Raw genomic sequence first — 25,300 nt, forward strand, 5'->3', positions numbered from 1 at the left:
GAAGCCAAAGGGCCTGGTGGCTTGCCCCATACCCCTTCCTCACACCCAAAAGGTCTATTTCCCTTCACCTTAATCACTGTTGTGTTTCTCAGCTGCACCAGCAAAAGGAAGAAAAGCCTCTTAATAGGAAAGCATGTCAAAAGACCACAGGAAATTTGCACTGGCAGATCAATAGACCACAGATACAGGAGGAGATACAAATTGCATGAAATCAACAGTGGTCAAAAATAGCTCAAGCTTGGTGGTTGCTTTTATTGCCAGCTGCCAACCCCTTTAATGATCAATCCTCAAAACATTTTTTGAATGTGTTTGAATTTATAAATAAATATTTTCTTTCTATTAAAGAGCATGATGCTAAGAGCGATACCATGAAAATTTGAAGACAGGAAAGATTTAATAAGGCAACTGATGGGCAATGGCAAAGATGCAAAGAACAAAAGGCACTCAAATCTAACAGTTGCATATGTACACGACTATTCATGACTATCAAAATATGGTTCAAAAATATCAGTTTTCTGCATTACTATGGATGACACTCCATAATTTTGAAGGACCAAAGTTAAAGCAATGCACAATATATTCTTTATTTCTCTTTAAAGCTATTTACAGATAAGGTAAATTCTGAGAAGCAGATGTCAGGTCTGTGAGAGAGCTTATTAAAGAAAAGCTAAATGTATATTTACAAAGTTAAAAGGTGCAATAATGAATGGAAGTTCATTTTAGCTTCTAATTACCGTTAGTTTCCCTGATTAGAGCCCATTTCCTGCAGGATCAAAAATACAGTGTGCCCCATATCCATGTATACGTTTCAAAAAATGGTGTTGCTCTACACAGGCTTCATAAGTGTGTGCAACACTAAGGGAGTGACGAAAGACAGAACAGAGGCTAGAATTCTTTGAATAGCCTTCTCCCCCAGGGATATGGCTTTTGTCTCACGGAAGTGAAAGATACTTAAATTAGATCACCTGCCAAATAATTTAAGTTTGCGAAAGTAGCAAGGAAACAAATGAAGCTGCTGTCCTGTTTTCCAATGCCAAAACCCCTCTCTCCCTTGCAAACAGTCAGCTGCTGGGGGGTTTCTCCTTGGCCAATGAAGGTTACATAAACCATCTAAGTATGTTTCTGTTCCGGAATCAGGTTTTATTTCCCACTTGGATGATCATGATGCATTTCTGGGGTGTAGGTGAGCAAAACAATCATGACCCAGAGGTGAAGCAGCGCCTGGCAAGAGAGAAACAGGAGTTAGTGCACAACACAATGAACTGTGAGAATCCCAAACACCCTGGGCAGTATTCAACTACAGCATCCCGTCAGCACATGGATTTCAGCTTGGAGAATTGGACTCTCTGGGCACCCCCCATGCACACATCATTTCCAAATCTGCTCCAGATGTTTTGGGGGGACCCCTAGAAAAGATTTAGGGAGTGAGCAGGGAGACGAGAGGAGAGGAATGTTCTGGTGGAACGAGAGACTTTGCACTATGTTGGATCCCACTCCTGAGGCAAAGCCCTGCACCGTTAGGGGAACTTCATCCAATTCCACTCAGGGAACAGCAATGGGACATGTGCTCCCCATAAAACCTCACACGTGCATATGGGAAACTTGCATTGGCTGGGGCGGGGGGAGGAATGCCATAAGCACAGAGACCCATTTGCATTTGTATATCACATGGGTAGGCAAACTATGGCCCGGGGCCTGGATCCAGCCCAATCGCCGTCTAAATCCAGCCCACGGACGGTCCGGGAATCAGCATGTTTTTACATGAGTAGAATGTGTCTTTTTATCTAAAATGCATCTCTGGGTTATTTGTGGGGCATAGGAATTCGTCCCCCCCCCCAAAAAAAAAATATAGTCCGGCCCCCTGCTGAAAAAGTTTGCTGACCCCTGGTATATCAGCTCTTCTGCTGAGCAGTTCACCTATGCATACACAGGGCCATTCCATACTATCCTTCCATCTGCTTTTTGAAGGAAAAATAGAATGGCCCCATAGATGTATATGTACTGGAGGGAAGCTAGGCTGAGAGAGAGACCACTTCAAAGTAAACCCAGTCAGCTTATTGGCCAACGGAGGATTTGAACTCAGTTCTTCTCAGTGCTCTATCTGTTGCATCACATTGACTCTCTACCTACCCAGATGCCAAAACGGTTAAAGCAAAAGCTTTTGGTGCAATACAAAATAAATGAATTCTGACTTTCCCCCTTTTTCACCGAACCGAGAAGGCACACTCTTGCATTAGTCACGACAAGGGCGCTGAGCGATGGCAAAGTAAAGTGCAGTTTCAGACACATTATGAAAAGCCTTTCAAATACCACAGTGACCTTGTGAGAGTCTCCCGTGGGCAGCGACAATGGCTGCTGAAGAGATTATAGATTACATTGTGGGAAGGCCGAACCCCCGCTGATACACTGCAGATGCTAACTGAGCTTGGATATCAATCTAAAGATTTTACTGTTAAGTGGGAGTGGACTTTTGGGTCTGAATAATTTTAAAAGATGGAGGTGGGGAATTAACATGGCCCATTTGATTTAATATTTGGAACTGGCATGGGGGAAACGACATGTAGGTGTTTGGCTGAAGTGTTTTTCTGCCCCCTGCAGTACATCACTATTGTGAAGCCAGAAAAATGAAAATCTTAGACACTCAGTAATATGCTCTTGAGAAAGTCATTTTTTTGACAAGTGGAGAGACCAAAAGAAGACAGATGAAATTCAAAAAGGGATTGCTTATATAACAAGGCAAGATACCACGACAAAGCACAGGCTGAAGTTCCCTCTAGTGGAAAAGGACAGGAGTTTTACATGCGCTGGAAATTTATTCACCCCTGTAGAGGCAAAACAGATGCATTCTTTTGGGACAATCATGGCATACCAAAAAAAAAAAAAAAATCAATCTTATCTGCCGTGATGATTGAGCAGGAAAACAATGATAGAACATCTGGTTTGCATGCATTCCCAGCACCTCCAAGTAGGGTGGGAATGTCCCTTGGCTGAAATTCTGCAGGGTCCCTATGCTAGTCAGTGGAGACAATGCTGAGCTAAATGGGCCAAGTAGGGACGTGGGTGGTGCTGTGGTCTAAATGACTGAGCCTCTTGGGCTTGCCAATCAGAAGGTCGGCGGTTCAAATCCTCATGATGGGGTGAGCTCCCATTGCTCTGTCCCAGCTTCTGCCAACCTAGCTGTTTGAAAGCACACCAGTGCAAGTAAATAAATAGGTACCGCTGTGGTGGGAAGGTAAACGGCATCTCTGTCCATTCTGGTTTCCACCTATAGGATGGTACTGTATGCTTTAGCTGCAAGGAAGCTGTGAGATAAATAGAAAGGATCCTGGCAGCAACAGCGGCAGAATCACAATTTATTTATTTTTTTAGTTTAAATTAGGATAAAAAGTGTAATTTTTATTATTAAAATCTTATTAAAAAAATAAAGTTTGTTGTAGGTCTAAACAGTGATAGGGTACAAAGAGAGGCACAACTATGGCAAGACAGCTCCAGGGTTGTGACCATAACATGTTCATTGTTCTGAGCTTCCTGGAACAAGCAGGCACCAGCCTACAGCCTGTTTGCTGTGATGGGCTTAGGGTGAGGGTACGGAACAAGATGTTCAGTTTCCTCTCTTGAGGCAGTTCCAGGCCTTCAACCCAAGTGATCTTCCCATGAAAGCTTATCTTCAGGACTGCCATGTGCCTGTTTCAACCTTTGACAGTTCCTAGCTTCTTGCGCCGCCACAGGGCTTCCACGTTGGAAATGCTGCTCTACCAAAAGCAAGTGTTAAGTCAAAGAAAGCAATTACTAATGCCAGAAACGGCACATTGCTACTTCAAGAGGGCAAACTATTATTACTAGGAGTTAAGAGCCAACTGTAAAACTGCACTGAAGCACAAGACCTTTTTTAAAAAGGCAACAGCCAGCATCTATTGTGCTGCATGATTCCAAGATGCAGCTTGCATAACCTACTTACAGAGCATGCTCAACTGCCAATGTTAATTATATCCCATTTTTCTTGTACATGCCACTCAATGCCTGTCAGATGAAGATTATTTATTATGTAAGAAGGAATAAAACTGCTGTGCTTTCAAAGTAGGCTAAACAGACTCACCATATAAATGATTACAAATACCCTTGCGATGGGATACCGTCGTAGAAAGATTCCAAGTCGAATGCTGCAACCAAATGCAATATCAACATTAGGGAATAATATATTATTAGCTTGCAGCCATGAACTACTATTTAAATCATTTCTGGAGCAGTGGTTAATTTTTTTAAGCAACAACAACAACCTGGTAAGACACGGGCTGACAACATGGAGCCTATGGGCACTCACACCTGACATGTTCCTGGCAGGTTCCCATCCCCTGCTGAAATTAGGCTTGAAAGAAGCATTCTGCCACAGTCAAGAGAATAGGTTGCAGTATCCAGAGGTGAGGCTTGGGGTGTGTGTATTCTAGTAGTGGGTAGGGTAAGGCCCACGCAAAATAACACACAATGGACATACATTTAAATTTTGGCAACTAAACTCAAGTGTCACTTTCAATTTTCTCCTTTAGAAACTTTGTAAAAAAGCCAAAAAAAGCCACACTCTCCAGCAGTTTATCTTTCCTGATTGCACAAAAGGCAAAGTTAACTCCAGAATCCTACCAAAAGAAGCTGAAAGCATCAATTCACAGCAGAACGGCAAGTCCTTAGAGCTCATCAAAGCTTCAAACTTCTAAATACAACTGCATCCTGGAAATTTCTTGCATGCAATAGCAAAATGCATGGACGCATTTTGCGTGTTTACAAAGAACGAAGGTCTACCTCTCTGCTGAGACATCTCCCCCTCTTCTTTGACCTTCTTGTAACAGAAATTCTTAACAGAAGAAAGATCTGTAATGGCACACTTTGCAAAACATCAAACCCTTTCCATCCCAAAAGTGCCCTGTTAAATAGTTGGTGGGCAGGAGAGAACTTCCTGGACAAAATTTGGCTGTGGTTCATATCCACCTTGTGGGCTGGAGTTCCTCAACCCAGCTCTAAGCCATCAAATAAGACATAATAGAACAAAGATTTCCACACAGATGGGGATAGATTCTGAAATCCCTATAAGAAGGTGGTTGATCCATAGGCCCTATCTTGTTTGTACACAGAGACAACTTTCGTTTGCTTACATATGTAACTTTTCAAGATTAACACAGAATACCTTTTGAGGTTTCAAAGAGTATGGAGAAATGGGACAATGAGAATGATTCCTGCCCCACCAGAGCAGTGACGGAAGAAGAATGCAAATCAGTGGGCTTGTATGAGAGAACAAGGAGGGCTTTTTACTTCTAAAACGACCATGTACCAGATTCAGGACCTTCGTTCACCTCGCCGGTTTTTCATATTATGTTTATATTACTAGCTGATACTGTAAGTAGACGGGTGGGTTGGGGAGGGGAGGGAAAGGCAGAAAACCGCAATGGCTTCAATTCCTCACCTGAACTGATCTATACTGCTGGCAGCCTTGCGGACTCTGCCATACATTCCTGCTGCATTAACATCAAGATCACTAAAAAGGACAGGAACATTTCGCATTCGTGCACCTAGATTAAAAACAATTAAAAAAAATTAGTAGCAGAAAAAAGAATTAATCAACCAGTCGGTAATACTGAAAGTCCACATATGGCTTGACATTACTGTGACAAAAAAATGAAAAGGGCTATAGTCCTATTCAAGAGCAGACCTACTGACATTAACCAAAATGACTAAGTTAGGTCCCCTCATTTCAATGATTCTACTCTTAAGTAGAACCTATTGGGATACCACCCAAACACAACACTTGAAGGACCCAGCTTAGATGCCACTTGACTTCAACAGCAAGCTCATATTTTGAAAGACACACCGAGTGCTCTGCAATGGAATAAAAATCCCAGGATATGTGTACACACAATTGGGATAGCAGAAGGAGCACATCTTAAGCTCATGTACACAGATAAATGAGATTCATTTTGGGGGAAATGCTATGAAATGCTATGACTTAAATGGGCGCTGAAACAAAAAAGCTGGACTGTAAACTGACTAAGGAGTTTTAGCTATCTTGATTGCAGCCAAATGACAAATTAAGGCTGCCATCATAAAGATGCAGTTATTCAGAAGCAACTGGTTTACAACTGCGCCCCACTGCATTTTGAAAGTACTTCAAATATAGTGCTGAGCAGAGCCAACTTGCTCAAGTCATCCGTAGCCTTTTACTAAACCAGTTGTTGTTTTTAACTCTGGCACCAGACACCTTGTTTGTTTCTGAGTCCTGGACTGTGGTACCCTAGTTCAGATGATAGGATAGTTGGCAGTGGGCTACTACTGCCTTAGAAGGGTGCTGGAATACTCTGAAAATTCTCCTACAGCTCTGTCTAGATGAAAGACTTCCCTTGCTATAACTTTTGATAAGATGGAATGTCCTGTTGAGTTTACTGATTGCATTAAGAACATGAGAATGTAATTGTAATTGAAATCCACATTATTATATGTCATTGATGAAGTCACTGATTAATTACACTCAATTGACTGGCTCACACTTCCAGTCCCACACGTTTTATAATTTCTAGTAGGTTCAAAGTGGAGGGGGGCGCCTAAAGATAGCCCCCAACCATGCATAATTATTTTGAAGATTTTTTTTTTAAGACAAGAAAATCAAATCAAAATAAACCTTGATTTTAAAGTGAAAAGCAATTTTAAGAGAAGCAAGCTAATGACTGCATTGGGTAGTTTTACTATCATTAAGCACCTGGCCACAACTAAATAGGAGGGGGGGGGGGAGAATATTTATCATTTCTGAAAAGACTGAGCAAAAATATACAAGATAGAATAATGAAAATAAATAATCAAAGTTAAAAAGAAGGACTTCCTTCCAAGCTTAAACATTTCGAAAACAGGGAAGGTTTTATTTTGAATACGTTGCAGAAAAGTTCGGGTATATTGGCAACAAAATTGCTTGAAAAGGAATTAAAACACCCCCATGTGCCTTCCTGTAGCCCACTGATCTCTACAAAAGGGCAGGTTAAACTTTCAACATGTAAACTGGTTGTAATAAAATGTTTAACAATAGTTCAATGAAAAGCCCTACGCAGTCATTGACTTGCTTCTCTTAAAACTGCTGTACATGACCAACTCATACTCAGAGTAGATCCACTGCAACATTTGGTGTGGGTCCCACTGGATTCTAACTGGAGGGCGGAAAGCAACAAAACCTGTTTAGCTTCCAGGTATTTTCCCATTCTATCCATGTACTAACATGAATTTATTTACAATGCACACATCCTTAGTGAACATGGTTGCTAGTTGTCAACATGCCTCCATTTTTACCTTCGCCGCTGTCAATTCCCACCATATTAATGGAGGGGCCATTTGTTGAAGGACCTTGGGCAGTCTTCAGCTGCTGCTCCAATCGCTCCAGCTGGTAGACTAAGGAGTTCTTTTCTGTGCTCAGGTTCTCCAACATGGTCTGTTTCTGAATTAGTGTCTCCGTCAACTGATGAAGCCGATTCTCCAATTCCGATTGACTGCTGCTACCTAGTGTTTTGTTTGTCAGCTAGGTAGAGGAAAAGGGATAGAGGAGATGAAAACATCTTGACTATAACTCAAGAGTGGCATGAATTAAATCAATTTCCCTGTTTGGCTCTCCCTAAGCACAAGCAAGGATACAGTACAATATCACTCACTGCACAACTTGAAGTCCCGAGCAATGTCAGGTACAAGGATGCCAGTATTTAATATGAATGATTTAAAAAACAATAAAACCCAACACCAACCCAACATCTGGAGCAGCCCCACTGTGATGCCAGGCCAGTGTGATGCCAGCATCCCCCACATCCAAAGCATTTATGTGCTTTCACAGGAAGCTTTGGGTTTCTTCCAGCATCTACCAGCAGTACGTTGGCTAATGATTCTGTTGTGCTACATTTACATCGCACCTTTCCTCCAAGGAAGTCAAGGGGCTTCCATGTTTCTCCCCTTCTTATGAAAAGAATTAAAGTCTACTCAAGTTACCTGGTTTCTCAGCTTCTGAATTTCCTCTTCTCTGTCCGATATCCGACTCTGCAGAGTATTCTTTGTCCGGTACAGTTCTTCTTCAGTGTAACGTAGCTCCTGGAAAAGAAATGTATCCAGCAATGATGGTTAAAATGGGATGGTTAAGTAAACTCTGCTTCCTTATGCCACTACCAGGTCCCTTTGTTTTTTACCAATGGATTGTTGTTTCCACATCTACAGCTGAAAGGGTATGTCAAGAGTTGAGAAAAGCATGTTAAGGCTATCCAAGTCTGAATAAAATTATGGGTAATGGATTGCAGTGCCAGCCATATAGATGAATGGCTGATCACACAAGAATGGTACAAGGGGGGGGGGGACAGCTCCAACATGTTTTGTTTCTTTAGTGGTGAAAAGCTGACGTTTCACATCTAGATGTTCCCCTGCCTCATTTCTTGGCATTCCTTGCACACTGGCTTCATCTGCTGTGAGTTCTGCATGGTGACAGAGACACCTACAGACTCCCAAGCCTATTAGAACATCCTCCGGGTATGAATATGGAAAAAATGAGCAGAACTTGATCAGGGGCCCTTTTCAGAATATGCCTCTTCTTGGAAACGACAACTCGGGGCACTGTGAAATAGCACGAGTATCACACAGGATGAAGACCTTGAATGAAATGGGCCTGGGAGATCCATAATGATGCGTTTTAAGGATGGGGATTGTGGAGAAGCGTTTTGGCATTGTTGGCCCTTAAGAGTATGGACAGAAGCCCCCTCCACCAAACTGGCAGGGGCCACCCCAGGCTACCCAGTACATCAAATGTGGGGCTGCCTCTTGGAATATTAATACTGCCCAAAAATATTCTGTCTGGTTCCAAAAGTGCACTATAGCACTCTGTCAGGTAGAGAGAGTGGGAGTTTAGTGGCTACCTGCACTTTGGGAGTGTGTGTGTATGGGAGTTTTGCCTGTTTAGGAGAGGGATTCTGAACACCTCCAGTTTTTCTCCGGTGAAATAAGAATTTGGTGATGCTCACAACACTTTCTTAGATTTCCAAAGTGTTCCCCTTTGTCCCAAAAAGGCATATGACCCTTGCCAGTCTATTTGAAAGGCCCATCACTTCACAAGGACTGGATGGCTGAGCAACCAGCTCAGCAGAGAGGACATCTATTATGGAAACAGGCCTGAGTGAACTGGCATTCCCCCTTGCATGCAATTAACATGGCTGGGGTGGGACTGATGGGAGCTATAGTTCCAACAATATCTGAAGGGCCACAGGTTCCCCATGCCTGCTTACGAGGGAGTTTGCACTACGTATTCCAGACTTATTCTGCAGGCTAGAAAGGCATTACTTAAGCAACAAGTGCCTCTCTGGTCACATGTGGTAAGTGGATCAAGGGCTGCATACCCTTGTGTTCAGTACTGCGATTATTATTTCATTTATGAACAGATGCATATATACATACAATTAAAAGTCACTACTTATATAAAAACCTAATTCAAATTTGTTTGCACATACAAATAAAAAAAGCCATTAAAATGCATTAAACATCATTTTCAAATTCAATACGGACCGAGAAAGATCTCTATTCTGAAGCAGGAAAGTCTTCAACAGATGCCAAAAAGACAAGAGCGATGGCACCTACCTGACATGTACAGTAAGTGCTCTTTAATGACTATAAAGCAGGACTACACTGTTGTCAGATTTCATCCTCATTTTCAAACTATTTAACCCAAGTATTGCTTGGAAATAACAAGCAAGAAGGCTGAAGCGAATTACACCCAACACTCATGTGCTAAAACAAGCCCATTCAAATGGATGAGCCAGGGTACATTTAAGAGTTTCCACCAAAGCACAGGCTAAAAACGGACTGTCCATCAAACTGCAACAGGGCACACCATATGGCTTCATAATACTATAATAAACATTATGCAGCCGCCTTCCAAGAGCAAACGTAGATCTTTTGCCTTTTCATTAGTTCAGCCTGCCACTCTCTAGTTAATATGGAATTTCTGGAAGGACAAGTAATCCTACAAGATGGAGAGTTCCAACCAGGTAAAGCAAATTAAACCTTTTTCACTCCCCGTGACTTTGTCTTCATCTCACAATACACATGATAAAAACAAAAAACAAATGAGAAAGATTCATGAGATACAGGGAAACCGATCTGTTTCCAAGTGAGCATTGACAGGACCTTTTGAATCAGGTTAGATTATGACTTTTTTTGAGGGCTCTTCATTGACCTTGTCAAGGGTTCATAACATCAAAATTATGTGCAAAAGCACACCATGATTTCCATTAATGTATGAACACCATAGCGGTGGTGGTAAGCACTCCATGTCCCTGTCGGCAGGACCATTGCAGTGTATCATTTAGTAGCATTCACAACTGTATTTATCTACTGCGCTGGCTCTTTATAGAAGCCAAAATAGTTTTTCAAAGTTCTGGGTGGCAGGAAATATTTAAGTAGGGCGAAATGATAACCTCTCTCCAACACGTACCTGTTTTTGTCTCTCTAGTTCAGCTTCCACTTCTTGCCTGGATGCTTTGTGTGTTGCAATTTGATCCTGCAAATCTTGAATCTGTTCTCTTGTGGACTCGGCTTCGTTTATCTGTTGGGTTTCCATATCCTGAATTATAAGGAAATGTTACTTATGTATGCAATTTCATAAATGGCAATGAGCAGGAGCAAGTGGCCCTATCTTCGTGGCACACTGAGCCAAGCTTCTCACAAGACCCCTCTTAGTAAGCACCAGCAACTCCCTGTGCTGGGAAACTGGGAGAGCGACGGTGCCCCACTAGCATCACCTCACCAGCCACGACTGGTTGTGTGTGATTAACTGCAGGGTGGACCTTGCAACACACAACACTTTTCCTCCTCAGCAGTTGGCTTATGTGCCAAGGCAGTCCCACTGGGAGCAACTCCAGAGACTATGGAGAAGTGTGGCTAACTGCACATGCAGTCTCCTGAGTGATGTGCTGGTGGTGCTTAATTAGAGTACTAAAATGACCAACTTCTTGCTGAAGAGATTAAGCAGAAGCTAGAGAGCCGCTAATCAGAGTGCTGCAATACTGTAATGGATTCCCTTCACTGACAGTGGAGTGGACCTGATGTCATTTGAAGTCTCTTCCAGCTCTACTGCTCTGTGTATTCTGAACTTCTATCTTTTAATCTATGGTGGCCAATGCTTCAAATCTCTCTGCCAGTAGCTGGAGGCGCCCAGTCCTATATTCTATGGAAAGGTGGCAGATGAACACACACACACTCACTCATTCTCTCACGCTCTCTTTCTCTATGCATCCTGCCCTGTCTCCCCACAAGATCTCAAATGGAAGCACCTGTAGCCAATGGGTGCAGCCACCTTGAAGCATTGGGCCAAAGATAGGGTTGGTTTAATTTAATGAGCAAGAAGGTAGCACTGGGGCAGTGCAGATGAATTTTATTTCTCACATTTGTGTAATTAACACTTTCCTTCCTTTGTATGCTTATCCTATTTTATCCTCACATAACCACCATGCAATGTAAGTTAGACTGAGGGGGCTTGGCTCATGGGTCACTTTGTAAGCTTTAAGGCCGAGAGAAGATTTGAATCGGGCACATCCTGCTTCAAAAGCAACACCCCAGCCATTCTCATTGCTGCTGTTGTTAAATTAAATTTATATCCTGCCTTTTCTCTCAATGGAGCCCCACGGCAGCTCTTTCTCTTCCCCAAGCCCTATTCAGTCAATAAAATAAATTAAACTTCCAGCATCTTTAGGCCAATGTTGGCAAAGAGGCCTGCCCAAATCCCTGGAGAGTCACTGGCACTCAGTGTAGACAATACTAAACTAGACAGACTAACGGCCAAGATTTGGTGCAAGGCAGTTTCCTCTGCTCATGATTCTTGTGCCACATTAACCAACCTGGACCCTGCATTTCGGCCCCCTTGCAAAGCAGAACAGGTCTGTTCCTTGATGCCACCCGGGCTACCTACAGAGAAGTGCGCCTGGCACCAACACTACCAACTTTTAGGCAACAGGAAAATATGTTAAGACCTTCCCCAGGCATTTGGTTCTTAACGGGGATCAAATTGTATGACAACATGCTAGCCTGTAGTGGTGTTCCATTTTTTAGTAGGTGAGTTGGGTTTTGTCCTTTACTGCAGGATGAGCACTTCTGGTATATGCCATCATTTTATTCCTTTCAGTGTTTGTTTTAAACTCTTTTTAAAAAAATGTAAATTCATTTGAGATATTTTATGTAGTAAGCAAGAGGGCAAGGAGAAGAAGAAGCAGCAGCTACAGATGTTACAATACCTGCAGTTCTGTCCTCAGCTGCTGTATCTGCCCCCGCAGTTTTTGCAATTCCTCCCTTTGCATATCGTTCTCGTGCCTTAGTTCCTCCAACTCCATGATGCTTGTGGTTTGGCTATCCAGGCCTTCAATGCCAGATCCTTCTTTCAGGCTGTTTATCAACTTCTCTTTTGACTGAGATTTAAAACGTAATTTTACTTATTTATATTAGCTGCTTAATTTTTATTTTACAAAAATGAACATTACATCCATGCATTAAGCAACCTAACATATAGAAGTAATGTTAATAAAATTGCAAAGTAATCACCAGACTCTATGCTTGATTGCACACACTTTAAAAAATAATACCTTACATTTACTACCACAGAAGGGCTCACTTTGAATCTGGCAACAGCAGGACTTGAAGGTGACGGCAGCTCCCTGTGGTTCATCCTCAGCAGCTGTTACTTGGACGGATACTAACTCTGTAACTAGTTATGTGTTCCTGCCAACCAACCCCATAGCTGGGAAACAACTACTTTCGATGAAAGGGGTGGTGCCATGCTGGTTTTATTGTAATTATTGGTATGGTTTAAATAGATTTTCTATATGTATATTGTTCAATTTTTGTCAATGTTTATTCATTTTTTAATTACTGCTTTTTCTAGGTTTTTAGCATCTCTTAAGGCTGCTAAATCTGTAAGATGCCTTGAATCCCGTCTGGGGAAAAGGTGGAATGAGTAAGTACGTCAGTAAATAATAATAATACCTGAAGGTTCTCATTAGCAGTCCCAGCTATCAGTAAAACATGACTGCATACGTATCTTTGTGGATAAGGTCTGGGTTACTTTGTATGAACATTTTAATTTTTATTTTTAAAGAGATAAGAAGGAGGGGAGGTATGAATTTTGATCCAATAAATTTGCTTCACCTGGAGAATGCGTGTAGCCTTTTGCTTGTAGTCTACCAGTTCTTGCCTAGCAGACTCCAGGCCGCTCTTGGCCATTTTGACTTGCTGCTGAAATTCATCTGCCCTCCGCTTCTCCTCTGCAGATTTCCTCTCTGCTGCAATAACTGCTTCAGCCAAATTCTGACGCTCAGCTTCCAACTTACCAAGACGAGCCACATACTCGTTCTGCAAAGGAAAGGTTAGTGTTTATTACAACTTCAAAACAATAAAGAGACGTAGAGAAAAAATGAGAAAATTGGAAGGGACATTGTTGGTGGAAGTGATTCTCTACCCCTTTCCTCCACAGCTCTCCCCTGTGGACTGAAAACTGGCTCTGGAGGGTGTGAGAAAGAAAGAAAGAAAGAAAGAAAGAAAGAAAGAAAGAAAGAAAGAAAGAAAGGTGATCCTGCTCCATAGCAACTAATTATAACTATAATGTACATATGCAAAGGCTGTAGCTCAGTGACAGCACACAGAAAGGTCCCAGGTACAATCCCTGGAGTTGCAAGGCATTATTTATTATTGTTTCTTATTAAGTGTATATAACTCTTAGTAACAAAATAGACTCCCGAGCAGTTTAAAGGTAAAGGTAAAGGTACCCCTGCCCGTATGGGCCAGTCTTGACAGACTCTGGGGTTGTGCGCCCATCTCACTCAAGAGGCCAGGGGCCAGCGCTGTCCGGAGACACTTCCGGGTCACGTGGCCAGCGTGACATCGCTGCTCTGGCGAGCCAGAGCCGCACACGGAAACGCCGTTTACCTTCCCGCTGGTAAGCGGTCCCTATTTATCTACTTGCACCCGGAGGTGCTTTCGAACTGCTAGGTTGGCAGCAGTTTACAAATAATAAAAACCTATTACACAAACCATTCATAATTAAGAGATAAAATCTATATACAAGTTGGGCTGAGATGGACTCCTGTCTGAAAGCCATCTGCTGCCTTTCAGTGTCAATGATACTGAGCTAGGTGGACAAATGGGCAGACTCTGCATGAGGGGTGTTTAGGGAGGAGAAGCAGCGTCAAGATTTGAAGGCACTTTGCTGCACTCTGTCAATTGCAGTTCCTCAGTCACTGAAGTGAAGCACCAGATTCCAAGTTTGCTGTTCTAACCTGCATTTGTTTGTAGCCTTCCTGCTCCCGTCTGAGCGCAGACTCTGCATCATGCAATCTCTCTTGAAGAGTCTGGAGGGCTTGATTGTGCAGGCTGTTCCCTTCGCTGTTATCCTGTATTATTCTGGAGAGGAAGACAGCAAAGGTTTAGTGAAACAAGATGTGAAGTATATCAAGACACAATCCATAGTAATGTCATATTTTCCATAGTACTGTAATATTCTACTTTGGGAGTGGGGGACCTTTTTGTGTGTGTTGTGAACCAGATCCTTATCTGTCCCCGATCCAGCAGGCCAACTTTGACAGGTGGGTGCGACAACTCACCTGCCAATCACATGATGCCATTATGGTGCCAGACAATGGACTGGTGGGTTATCCTATCCACCCATGGGAGGCCCTTGCGCAAGCACTTAGGAACCACTGTGGAAGGGGCTTGCCCACCCCATGCTTGCCAATGCTGAGCACATGGCAGGCAAAGCTGCTTCTGAAGGGATGAGCTGCGCAACCATGTTCCCCACAGGTAAGCCTGTTGCACAGCAGGTCTGGCAGGCTTAGAGTCAACAGACATCAGCTGATGGGCAGTGACATGAGCCATGCTGCATTATCCTAATTTTCACAATGATCCAGCCGCATCTCTGCCTGCCCCACATCTGACATCACATCTAACAGCAGGTGGATGCAGTTTAGGGGGAAAGTCTCACTGAACAAATCGGGACCTGAGCTGGGCCAAACTTGGCCTGCAGGCCAGTGGTTCCTTCCTCTCGTTCTATTATTTCCTCCACAGTATTCTTCTAGTTTAGTGCCTAGTTTTCACACAAAAAAAAGAAGTCTCAATTAAAAACAAAAGAAGACCCCGAGCCAAATGTTATATTGCATACTTTCCCGCTCTTTTTTTTTCAAAGTTTATAAAGGGAAAATTAATCTCAAGACAAACAAACTACAGTGGTACCTCGGGTTACATACGCTTCAGGTTACAGACTCCGCTAACCCAGAAATAGTGCTTCAGGTTAAGAACTTTGCTTCAGGGTGAGAACAGAAATCGTGCTCTGGCGGTGCGGCAGCAGCAGGAGGCCCCATTAGCTAAAGTGGTGCTTCAGGTTAAGAACAGTTTCAGGTTAAGTACGGACCTCCGGAACGAATTAAGTACTTAACCTGAGGTACCACTGTACCAACTACATTTTCAAGTTTGTTTGCCTGTTCAAAGGAAAATTAGTTATTTGACAAGGACAGTGACTGCATTTGGGTTCTTTGCTTCCTTTCATTTTTCCAGAGAAGAAAAACTCAACTTTACCAGACTCCTGCAGGATCAGATTAAAAATCTCTGGTCTCCCTTGAGAATCAACCAGATGCACCTGGGAAGCCCACACGCAAGACAACAGCTCTCTCCTGCTGTTGTTCCCTGGCAAGAAGTACTCCAGTCCACGGCACCTCTAACACTAGAGGTAACATATTGCCACCATCACTAGTAACGACTGAGAGCCTTAACCTCTACGAATTTGTCTGAATTCAGCCCAGTTTCTACAAACCGAATGGAGGAGGAAGAGCCACCTTAAAACAGAACACTTCCCAATGCAGAGAATGCAAACAGATTTTCCATCTGTTCTGTTTTCTAAGTTACAGTCACTGGTACTACATAATGAGCTGGGCCTTAATACCTCAGGGAGCTTAAGAAGCAGCTTGCAACACTAAATGATGATGCTGTTATTGAGAAAAACAAGAGGTGCAATGAGCTCACATCACCCCCTTAGAAACCCTGAAGGAGCCTGGATTGATGCATTTCAGCCAATGGGCTTTCAGGAGCCGCCCATTCTCCACCTCCAGAGAGGAGCTGCACACTCCAGTGAAAATTAGGCCCTATTTAAATGAGCCACTGTTCTGGGGTGGCTCTCACACCACAAGGGACATGAGTAAGATCTCGACAGAGAGTGCTTGAGCAGATTCCATGGTTCGAAACCACACCTGCAGATGTCACAGATTAGGTTTCAAAATCATGCAAGCTGGCCAAACCACATGGAAGCAACTGTAGTAGTTGTGGCAGCAGCTTCGACAGCACTAAATGTATCAGCTGAATCAGGCCCTCAGCACAGCATATGATGAGCATTCTCCTTTATGGACAGAAGACGTACCGCTGGAGCAATCCGACTGATGCCTTTGATGATAAAGCCAATGATCAGGTTATTGAGAGATACAAAAATCATGTTATAAGCAAAAGAGATACATTAAGAGACAGCAAACCTAAAGACCTTGATTTCTCTAATTCCAGGTTTCTCAAACTTGGGTCTCCAGCTGTTTTTGGACTACAATTCCCATCATCCCTGACCACTGGTCAAGCAGGCTAGGAGGAATGATGGGAGTTGTAGTCCAACAGCTGGAGGCCCAAGTTTGGGAAACCCTGCTCTAGTTAAAAAATAATAAGGCAAGAGGAATATATTAGTACCGTGATTTTTCACTCTGCACTGTTTCCAATGCTTTAGTACGTGAATTGAGAAGCTGATCGGCTTCCTGTAACCTCACTTTCAGAACAGCTAGCTGGGAATCCTTGGCGGCAACGGCTTCTGTCAGATCATCCACTTGAGCTTGAAGTTCCCGAATGAGCCTGTCATTGTTTGAATGGTCAACATTCCACTTTTCAACTCTTGCTCGGGCACTGTTTAATTCTGCAAAAGTTTAAGTCAGCAGACATCAAATGTGATTGACAAGGTTGTTTGTATCGTTAGTTAGTGTAGCATGATTTTGCCAGTGATTAGAAATTAGAATACTAAATATGAAAGTAAATAAGCAGTGTTTGACCACATTGTCCCAATTCAGATATACTGGGCAGTTTCAAATCAACATGCCTCTTCAGCAGAAGGATTTCCACTTGTGCAACGGAACTCCTCCTCTCCTCTTCCTTCATCTGTTCTGAACCTTCTCTAGACCCCCAGAGCAGATCTGGAGAGGGTGTGGAGAAAGGAGAGGGGAAGCTGCATTGCACCAGTGAAAATCCCTGCACTATCAGGACACGTTTCTTGGATACCACCGACTTGTATCCAGACTTTGCTCCCACCGACAAAAAAAGGGAGGATGCTTTTGTCAGCTCCCTTTTAGAAGAGCATCCCTTGGAGCTTCTTCTAAAATCTGCTATGGGAGCCTGGGGAACCCTTTGAAACAGTGCAGTGGGTGGTGCTGGGGTGCCAACTGCCCTGCTTCTTTCACCACAATCCTTCCACTGGATCAAAAGCAATCCATGGACAGAAGTAGCCCTTCTGTTTGTGGAGGGTGAAGCCTGGACGAAACACAGTGTTACCAATTTCTTAATTACAGTTAGGAAATGGGGCCCATAACTATCTGAAATAAATAATGTTATTAAGCAAAACAACAGAAATGTGTAAAAAAAAAAAAAAGACTTAAGGACTGAAGACACTTTTAAAAATACAAAACAAGGTTCTCACCAGTGTGGAGAATCCAGCAAAGACATTCAGGAGGGAGAATATGTCAGTATAATATGTCCCTGCTATTTCCTCCAATGGGAACTCTTGATCCAACCCCATATCAATAATAATACTTGGAATTTTTAAAGCATGCTTCAAGTATTCAGAGGGCTTTACATAAATTATCTTAGCACCATTCCCAATCATTTGCTGTATTACCCTCAACTATTTCCAAAGGTGTTAATAGCGTGAAATGTCAAAGCTATAAATCCTCTACCTGTTTGCGTTTCTTTGGCTCGCTGAATTAATGATGCCATTTCTTGATTTAAAGATTGCACTTCATTCCGCAGAAGTTGATTCTCAAGGCGAAGATTGGACAACTCGTGCGATTTCCCATCATTAGGTGCGATGCTGGGGTTAGCTTCTGCAGTTGGCAATGGGTCTTTTTTAACATCCACATCAGTCTCCAGTCCAGAACTGGAACTATCCAGAGTATCTGTACAGAAAGCCACATTTAAAGCAAGCACATCTCCTTGCAGACCTACTTTCTACGATGAACAGAACAGCATAATCCTATGCCTGTCTGCTCAGAAACAAGCCTCACAGAGGCTCCTATGTACTGACTCCCAGGTAGTCTAATGAAATACAATTATCTGCCATAGCAGTCAGACACACCAGCTATTAATTCTTTTAAAATGTCTACATTACTGCCACACATACAAAAATACCAACTTACTCCATAGCCCTGTTTGGGTGTTCCAAGTCCCACAAAATTCCAATTACCTGAGGAGAGTGGAGCTGTTTTTGATGACCCTGTCCTAACAATTGTGCCCTGTTGGTGGAGTGTGCAAGACTCAGTGGGCCAAAAGTTGCACAGAACTGGTGTAGGTTGATGATCACTATGTGCATCAAAATTGGCCATTTTCATCACCCCACCAGCCTGACCGACTGTTCAGTATGGCTTCGTGGGAGCACACTGGCATCTTTTAAAATCCAAAATGATGTTCCCCGCCATGCAGGAGACACATGTGAAATAGGATGCCCCATCTATTTTTTTCTAACGTGCTAACCAAAACAAAGCCCAAAACCTAACCTTATTTTCAATGGCACAGTAAACAGATACTAGACAAAAGCCAGGATGTGGTATCCTGATTCAGCAGGAGGAAATGCAACATGGGAGAGAAAATGAAAGCCAAATGAAAGTGCAAAACTGCATGCAGAATATTTGTGCACACTTATGCATGGTGAAGGTTGGGCTACCAGGAGGAAAGGGGAGGTGGTGATCTCAGAATTAAAATGAGAAACAGGCCCACAGGGTGCAAATTCCCAGTAAGATCTCCAGTGTAATGAAATGAATGGGAACCACACAAAGGAACAGCTCCTGTTCACTACAATAAAGCTTGCAGAGGAAAACTCAGTGGGTTCTGCCACTCGTGTTAACTAGCAGGCTTTTCTTCCCTAGGCGTCCAAACATCTTGGGCCAAACCTAATGGACAGCGGATGCTACTTTTAAATACAAGTTTCAAGTGCCAGCTTGCATTTCATAATTTTCAGCTAACTAATACACAGAAAATATAAACTATTTATTACTATCATATTAATTTATGCTCTGCCCTTCCTCTTAAAGATGCAAAGACCTTTAAAATTAAGAGCTGCTATTGCGTTAACTAGAAAAACTCCACATAGATTTGATCATTGTTGAAAGATTCACTGATGCCCCTGGCCAAATATTTAAAGTCTTGGCAAAAAACCAAACATCAGGGGATGGCAGGGAATTTCAGAAAGAAACAGTGCTTGCAGCACACATGTACCAAGGATGCAATGCTAAGAACATAAGAAGAGTCAAACATGTACTGTTTTAGACAACACTGGGCAGCTGCTTGGTAGCTTGTGAGGGGTCAGACGATCAGAGGATAAAGCACCGGTGCTGTTCTGGTTGTTAGCACATTTCCAGGCCCAATTTAAAAGCTCTGAATAGCTTGGGACTACATTCTTTGAAGGATCACCTGCCACCTTCAAGAAGGGTTGATGGGTTGCAGATAATAAAGCATTTGCTTTGTATGCAGAAGGGGCCTGTTTCAATCCATGGCACCTCCAGGTAGGGGTGAGAATGTCCCCCTTCCTAAAACAAAGGAGAGCAGCTGCCAGTCAGTGTGGACATTACTAAACCAGATGGACCAATGGTCTGACTCAGTGTAAGGCAGATGTACCTATATGATCTTACCAAGGCCTTAAGGTAAATTGTGGAGACCCCTCACATGGGTCAATGGTAAGATCTAACAGGCTAGAAGACACAAGAGACAGGGCCTTTTCAGTGGTGCCCCCATCACAGTAAAACTTTTTCCTCTGGGATGTTTGTTTGGCTTCCTCACTTATTGTTTTTAAAAGGGTTTGACTGTTGAAAACCCCTTTTTATTGAATAATGATCCTGGTTTATATTTCCAATCCAGAGTTTTAACTGCTGCTACTGTTTTATTGATGGCTTGTAGAAAAGTTATTTTAAGTTGCAGTTTTGATGAGCTGAACTGTATCTTTTTAATTTGTTTTACTAATTTTATTGTGAAACTACCTTGAGGGGGTTTCCCCCCCCCCACCCAGTGGCAAGCAGAAAAATCCTAAAATAAAATCCTTTAATAACACAGAAATCAGAATTTGACCATGTAATCATCATAATAAAGGCCAGAATCCTCTCACCACTACCACACTTTAACATATTCCTTAACCTCTGTAGTTATGCTTAACTACCATTGCCTTGACTCCGAACGGAAGCGTCTTCACCGGTTTTGACACTCTGCGAACTTGCCGACACGGAGCTGATGCTTGAAGTCCGAGAGTGATTTTGAGAAGCAGCTGCTCTGCTCTTCTCTCGCTTAAGGTCCATTTTCCCATTTGGTTCCTTTTCAGAGCTATTGAGAAAGTCAAACAGGAGTTCGTCGTTGGGTTCGGACTTTTTCCTTCTCACAAACTGGGAAGACGGTCTGGGCATGGATGCTGCCTCTGTGGAAGGGGAAGATTCCATGGATATCCTGGATGATGTTTTAACATTGGCGGTTCCTGCCAGGATTGTTGCCTTTTGATGTTTAATATTATCTGCTGCCGAGGAGACAAAGCCAGACTTAGATGATGCTGGATACTGCTGATCCCGGGTCTGTTGGTGCACTTTGGGGAACTCGCCGACATCATCCAAGGTGCTATTGCTGTAATTTGCATTGCCAGAAATCTCTTTCTTGCTCAAAGCAGATGCAGCCCCTTGATCCACCTTGTTGAGAAGGTCCTCTGCCTTTCCAGCCAAGTCAGCAAACCAAGACATAATGAAAGTTAAAAAAATATATGGAATTTGAAGATCCAATATCCGCCCTGGTGGGAGAAGAAAAGAGTCAAACAATGGGATTTTTAGATCACACATAGGTTATTATTATTTCTAACTAAAGCATTCAGCTGGTATTTCCTTCAGGTTGCCACGCAAAGTCAAGTTGTAGAGCTTGGTGGAGGAAGTTGTTCCATCACCACATAAACTGGAGCTGGAACCCAACAAATCACCAAGTTAACATTTCTCTTATTCTTTAAAATTATATCCTCAATGAAAGTGTCAGGCAGAAGGGCAATGCCATCTAACATGGTACATTTATGGACAGCATCTCCATTTCACTCAGCAGTACTTTTAGAGGCAGCCCTACAGGACATAGGCTGTGGGAGAAAATCCATGGGTTTCAACACAGATCTAACTCAATCACACAGAAAGTAAGAATGTCCCATTCAGTGAGCAAAAGGGATGAGTGGGGGAGAAGTATAGCTTAGTTGGTAGAGCATGAGACTCTTATTAATTTCAGGGTTGTGGGTTCAAGTTCCACATTAAAAAAAAATCCTGCATTGCAGGGGTTGGACTAGATACAGGGGTCTGCAAGCTTTAAGACAAAAAGAGCCACTTGGACCCGTTTCCGAAGAAAAAAAAACTGGGAGCCACAAAACTCGTCATTATAAAAATAACTTTTTCGTCACTTTTTTATTATTTCTTTGTTTGACCCCTCAGAATTACTCCTCCTCATAGAAATAAACGTTAAATTAACAAGTTACCTTTTTGTGCGTGTGTGTTCTTCACTCCCCTTCAAAACAGTGACCAGCGTACATGCCCCCTTTCAATGCAGTGACCAGCGTACATGCTCGTTACAATGTAGCGGGTGGGCGGGCAGGAAGGCGACGTCAGGACAGTGCGTGACTAACGCACGCATCGCCCCCATGCGACGTCACAGCCAGTACAGCGCCCGCCACAGTGGGGAGTGTCGGGGCACGAACAATGCGCCTCCTCTCCTCGCTAGTATCCGCCCCGGAGCCGCGGCAAAGGTGTAAAAGAGCCACAGGCGGCTCCGGAGCCACAGGTTGCAGACCCCTGGACTAGAAGATCCACATGGCCCCTTCCAACTCTACAATTTTGTGACCTTGACTGTTCTGGTGAAGTTGGACAATGGGGACATAAGTATGAGTTGAAAAAAGATACATCTTGGCTCAGCCATGCATTCCTTTTGCTCCACAAATCACTACTTTCTATGAGATTATGAGAGATCTGGGTGTAAACATGTGTATTGGATGCAATGACATAACATTTGGTGCTTGCAGGTATATATATATGGATTTTGAGAATTATTAAAAGCAGACAAATGGCAGACAGATTTACACAACAAGACAAAATTCACTGTGAAACTATTCTGTACAAGTCTTGCTGAAATCAATGGAAGCTGTGCCAGAGACAAATTTGGACATATCAGCCTTTTTATTTACAATAAATCCTAGCAGAATTCTATATTTCATCAGTTCAAATGCCAAACAGTTTTCTCCAAGGAAGGAGTACTGGTTTAAGTATTTATATATGACAAGTTTATCCACCCCACTGCTGGAAAATGTGACCAGAAATACGAATAAAGATCAGTCAAAAATATTAATAAGTTTGTTTGGTTGAGCTACCACACATCATCTAGGATCCATCCACACAATAATTTATACTTTATATGAGCAATTCTGGCCTCAATAAAAATGTTACATTTCTCCAGGAAACACTTTTAAAGAACCTAAAACTTTCTAAGTGTTATACAGCTATTAAAACATAAGAGATCCCCTGTCGGCAGGTTCACAATCCAATAAATATGATACAAAAGGGAAAAGGATGGAGAACAAAGAGGGAAGCAAGCAAAGTTTAGAAAGTCACAGAAGAGTGGTTTAATAATAATAATAATAATAATAATAATAATAATAATAATAATAGTTTGTGGGGAAGTACTGCTGCTCCTCTACCCAATGGATGGGGCCAGGTTAGTCTCCCCCTTGCTATGACGTTCATCCAAGGAGGCAAATGTGTGAAAACAATCACAGAAACAGGCAGACAACACCAAATCCTTGGATCATGACAGCAGATTTTTAAACCTCTACCATCATGAAAACAGCTGCCAGCCAGTGATTGCTCCACTCATGTTTTACATAAATGTATTCCAGGCCTGGGGATGGTTGCTACTGCAAATCTGGAGGAAAAAACAACACATTTTGTGGAAAGAAAGAAAAACCACAGCCAAGTTATCTTTAAATATATAGCACTCTACAACCAGTTTTTTGTTGTTGTTTTGTTTTTAGAAAGCCACAACCTTGGCAAACCCTTGCTGCTATGTAGATTAAATTGTGTGGGTGTTTCTTCTAGTGCACAGGAGGAACATGCTTCAAAAATAAAAACAACATGTGGGTGGAGCCAGGGGTTGGCATAAATACTGAGATGTGCATTGTTATTTGCTCAAACTCCAGTCAGTCAGTCAATAATACTCCTTTTCTCCTACTCTATTTGTTTGCCTTTTAAATTTTAATCTTGCTCATCGAATCCTGCTCTGCCAAAGGCTCCATTTTCCCCCAGAGATATTACTTCAGACTTAATTTCTGCCCCATGCCCTCACTGCAGCCAGTAAATTCCACAATGCTCCCAACCCTCTTCTTCCTACCTCCTATTTCTTTCTATATTTGACCCACACATTCCTCTCTCTGCAAACCACCTCACCTCCTTAACAAAGAACAGTTCTACAATGGCAGCAATTCCACCACAGTAGGGTTGCCACCTCTTAAAAAAAATTGAGTGGCCAGGCTCCCGTGCTTTTTCCAGCTGAACAACAATAATCTCTTTTTTTGGAAGGCAGAATCTCTCTGCTGCAGTTCTCTACGGGCGGAGCTTGCCTGCTAAATCTTAACTTAGTTCACAATTAGCAGGTTACTTACCTTCACACTGATTTGAAGCCACTATGTGTCCTTTCTAAAAGAGGCTCCTGAACAACTCTGGAGTTGGGGCAACTGACTAAAATGTTTTAAACGGTTCTAATTTTGGTTCCTGTTTTGTCTTTGTTGGGTTGATGTTGGTTAAATGTTTAGTTGGGGTTGGCGGTTATTTTAATTTGGGTATAACTGTAAACTGTTTAATATTTTTATTATTGTTATTATCATTGGTTTCTATTGATTTACTGGTTGGTTTGTTGATCGTATAAGTGGTTTTTAAAAAAATGTTTGATGCTTTGTTGTGTTTTTATTTATGTTGTAAGCTGCCCAGAGTGGCTGGAGAAACCCAGCAAGATGAGCGGGATATAAATTTAATTATTATTATTATTATTACGGTATTTTACACTGGCTCTCCTCTCTCTCCTGCCAATAATAATAATAATAATTGGCAGGAGAGAGAGAAGAGCCAGTGCAAAATAGTGGTTAAAGCCTTCAGAGGGAAAAGTGGGCTTTAAACAAATGAATAATAATAACATAATAATGGGGTTTAAAGAAATTAATAATAGTAAGAGTAAGAGTAATGGATGATGATGATGTCGGGCTAAGACCTGGAAGACCAGGATTCAAATCCCCTCTCAACCATTAGGCCCACGGGCTGATTTCCAGCCTCTCAGACGAACCTACCTCGCCGGGCCGTTGTGGGGATGAAATGGGAGAGCGGGGAGAAGCGTGTGAGCGACCTTGGGCGAAAATGAAGACTATAAACCGGCGGTGTAATCATAAAACAACAAATAAAATCGCAATCGCGCGGTACTAGCCGCTCCCCAAGACACAGCGAAATTACACCACAGTAGATAACCTAAATGCAATTATTATTACCATTATTGTTATTATTATTTTATATTAGGGGTCCAAACCCCGCTCCCAGGTAGGCCTCTGCTTACCCTCGCGGCCTCACTTCATGCCGAAGCCAAGGTCTCCGAAGCCAAGGAGCCCACGCTGGGCCTACGACGCCGAGGAAAGGAGCGAGGCGGAACAAAAGCTGACAGCGGCAGCAGCTTCTTGCCCAGGCCGCAGTCTAGCCAGGACTCCCCGGATCCATCTTCCGGGAGACGTGGCCACTAACCAGCGGGCACGAGGACCCAGCGGCGTCAGCCCCACGTCGGCGATCCCTTCGCAAGGCGGCTGACCCCGTGCGGAAGTGACGCGAGCACGCACGTCCGCCGTGGCCCCGCCCCCGTTACGTAGAAAGGAGGCGTTCGAAGTGTCTAGAGATAGGGCCACGGATAGAGTAGCCCGTGGAGTTGAAACGTAGCCGAAGTTTCTTTGCTTTCTCCC

General features: G+C 42.9%; 1 protein-coding gene across 3 annotated transcripts; it reads right to left on the reverse strand.

The window, feature by feature from the left end:
* Window positions 1-375: 375 nt before the first annotated feature.
* GOLGA5 (golgin A5) lies at window positions 376-25,300 on the reverse strand. Of its 3 annotated transcripts, none has more exons than XR_014562886.1 (13): window positions 24,907-25,300; window positions 20,468-21,079; window positions 18,000-18,218; window positions 16,750-16,969; window positions 14,313-14,436; window positions 13,186-13,389; window positions 12,279-12,449; window positions 10,484-10,612; window positions 8,002-8,100; window positions 7,318-7,543; window positions 4,636-5,558; window positions 4,097-4,160; window positions 376-1,221 (listed from the first exon to the last, which is right to left on the reverse strand). XR_014562886.1 is itself a non-coding variant. In XM_083733937.1 (13 exons), the coding sequence occupies exons 2-13, from the start codon at window positions 21,030-21,032 to the stop codon at window positions 1,141-1,143; spliced, it is 2,208 nt and encodes a 735-aa protein (XP_083590063.1). In that variant the 5' UTR covers window positions 21,033-21,079; window positions 24,907-25,300; the 3' UTR covers window positions 376-1,140. The 3 variants fall into 3 exon arrangements, 2 of the variants coding, with proteins under 2 accessions (XP_083590063.1, XP_083590064.1); XM_083733937.1 differs by having other exon boundaries at window positions 5,453-5,558; XM_083733938.1 differs by having other exon boundaries at window positions 5,453-5,558; window positions 24,830-25,135.

This window comes from Podarcis gaigeae, assembly GCF_964106915.1.
Source record: "Podarcis gaigeae genome assembly, chromosome: 1".
Lineage (NCBI taxonomy): Eukaryota > Metazoa > Chordata > Lepidosauria > Squamata > Lacertidae > Podarcis > Podarcis gaigeae.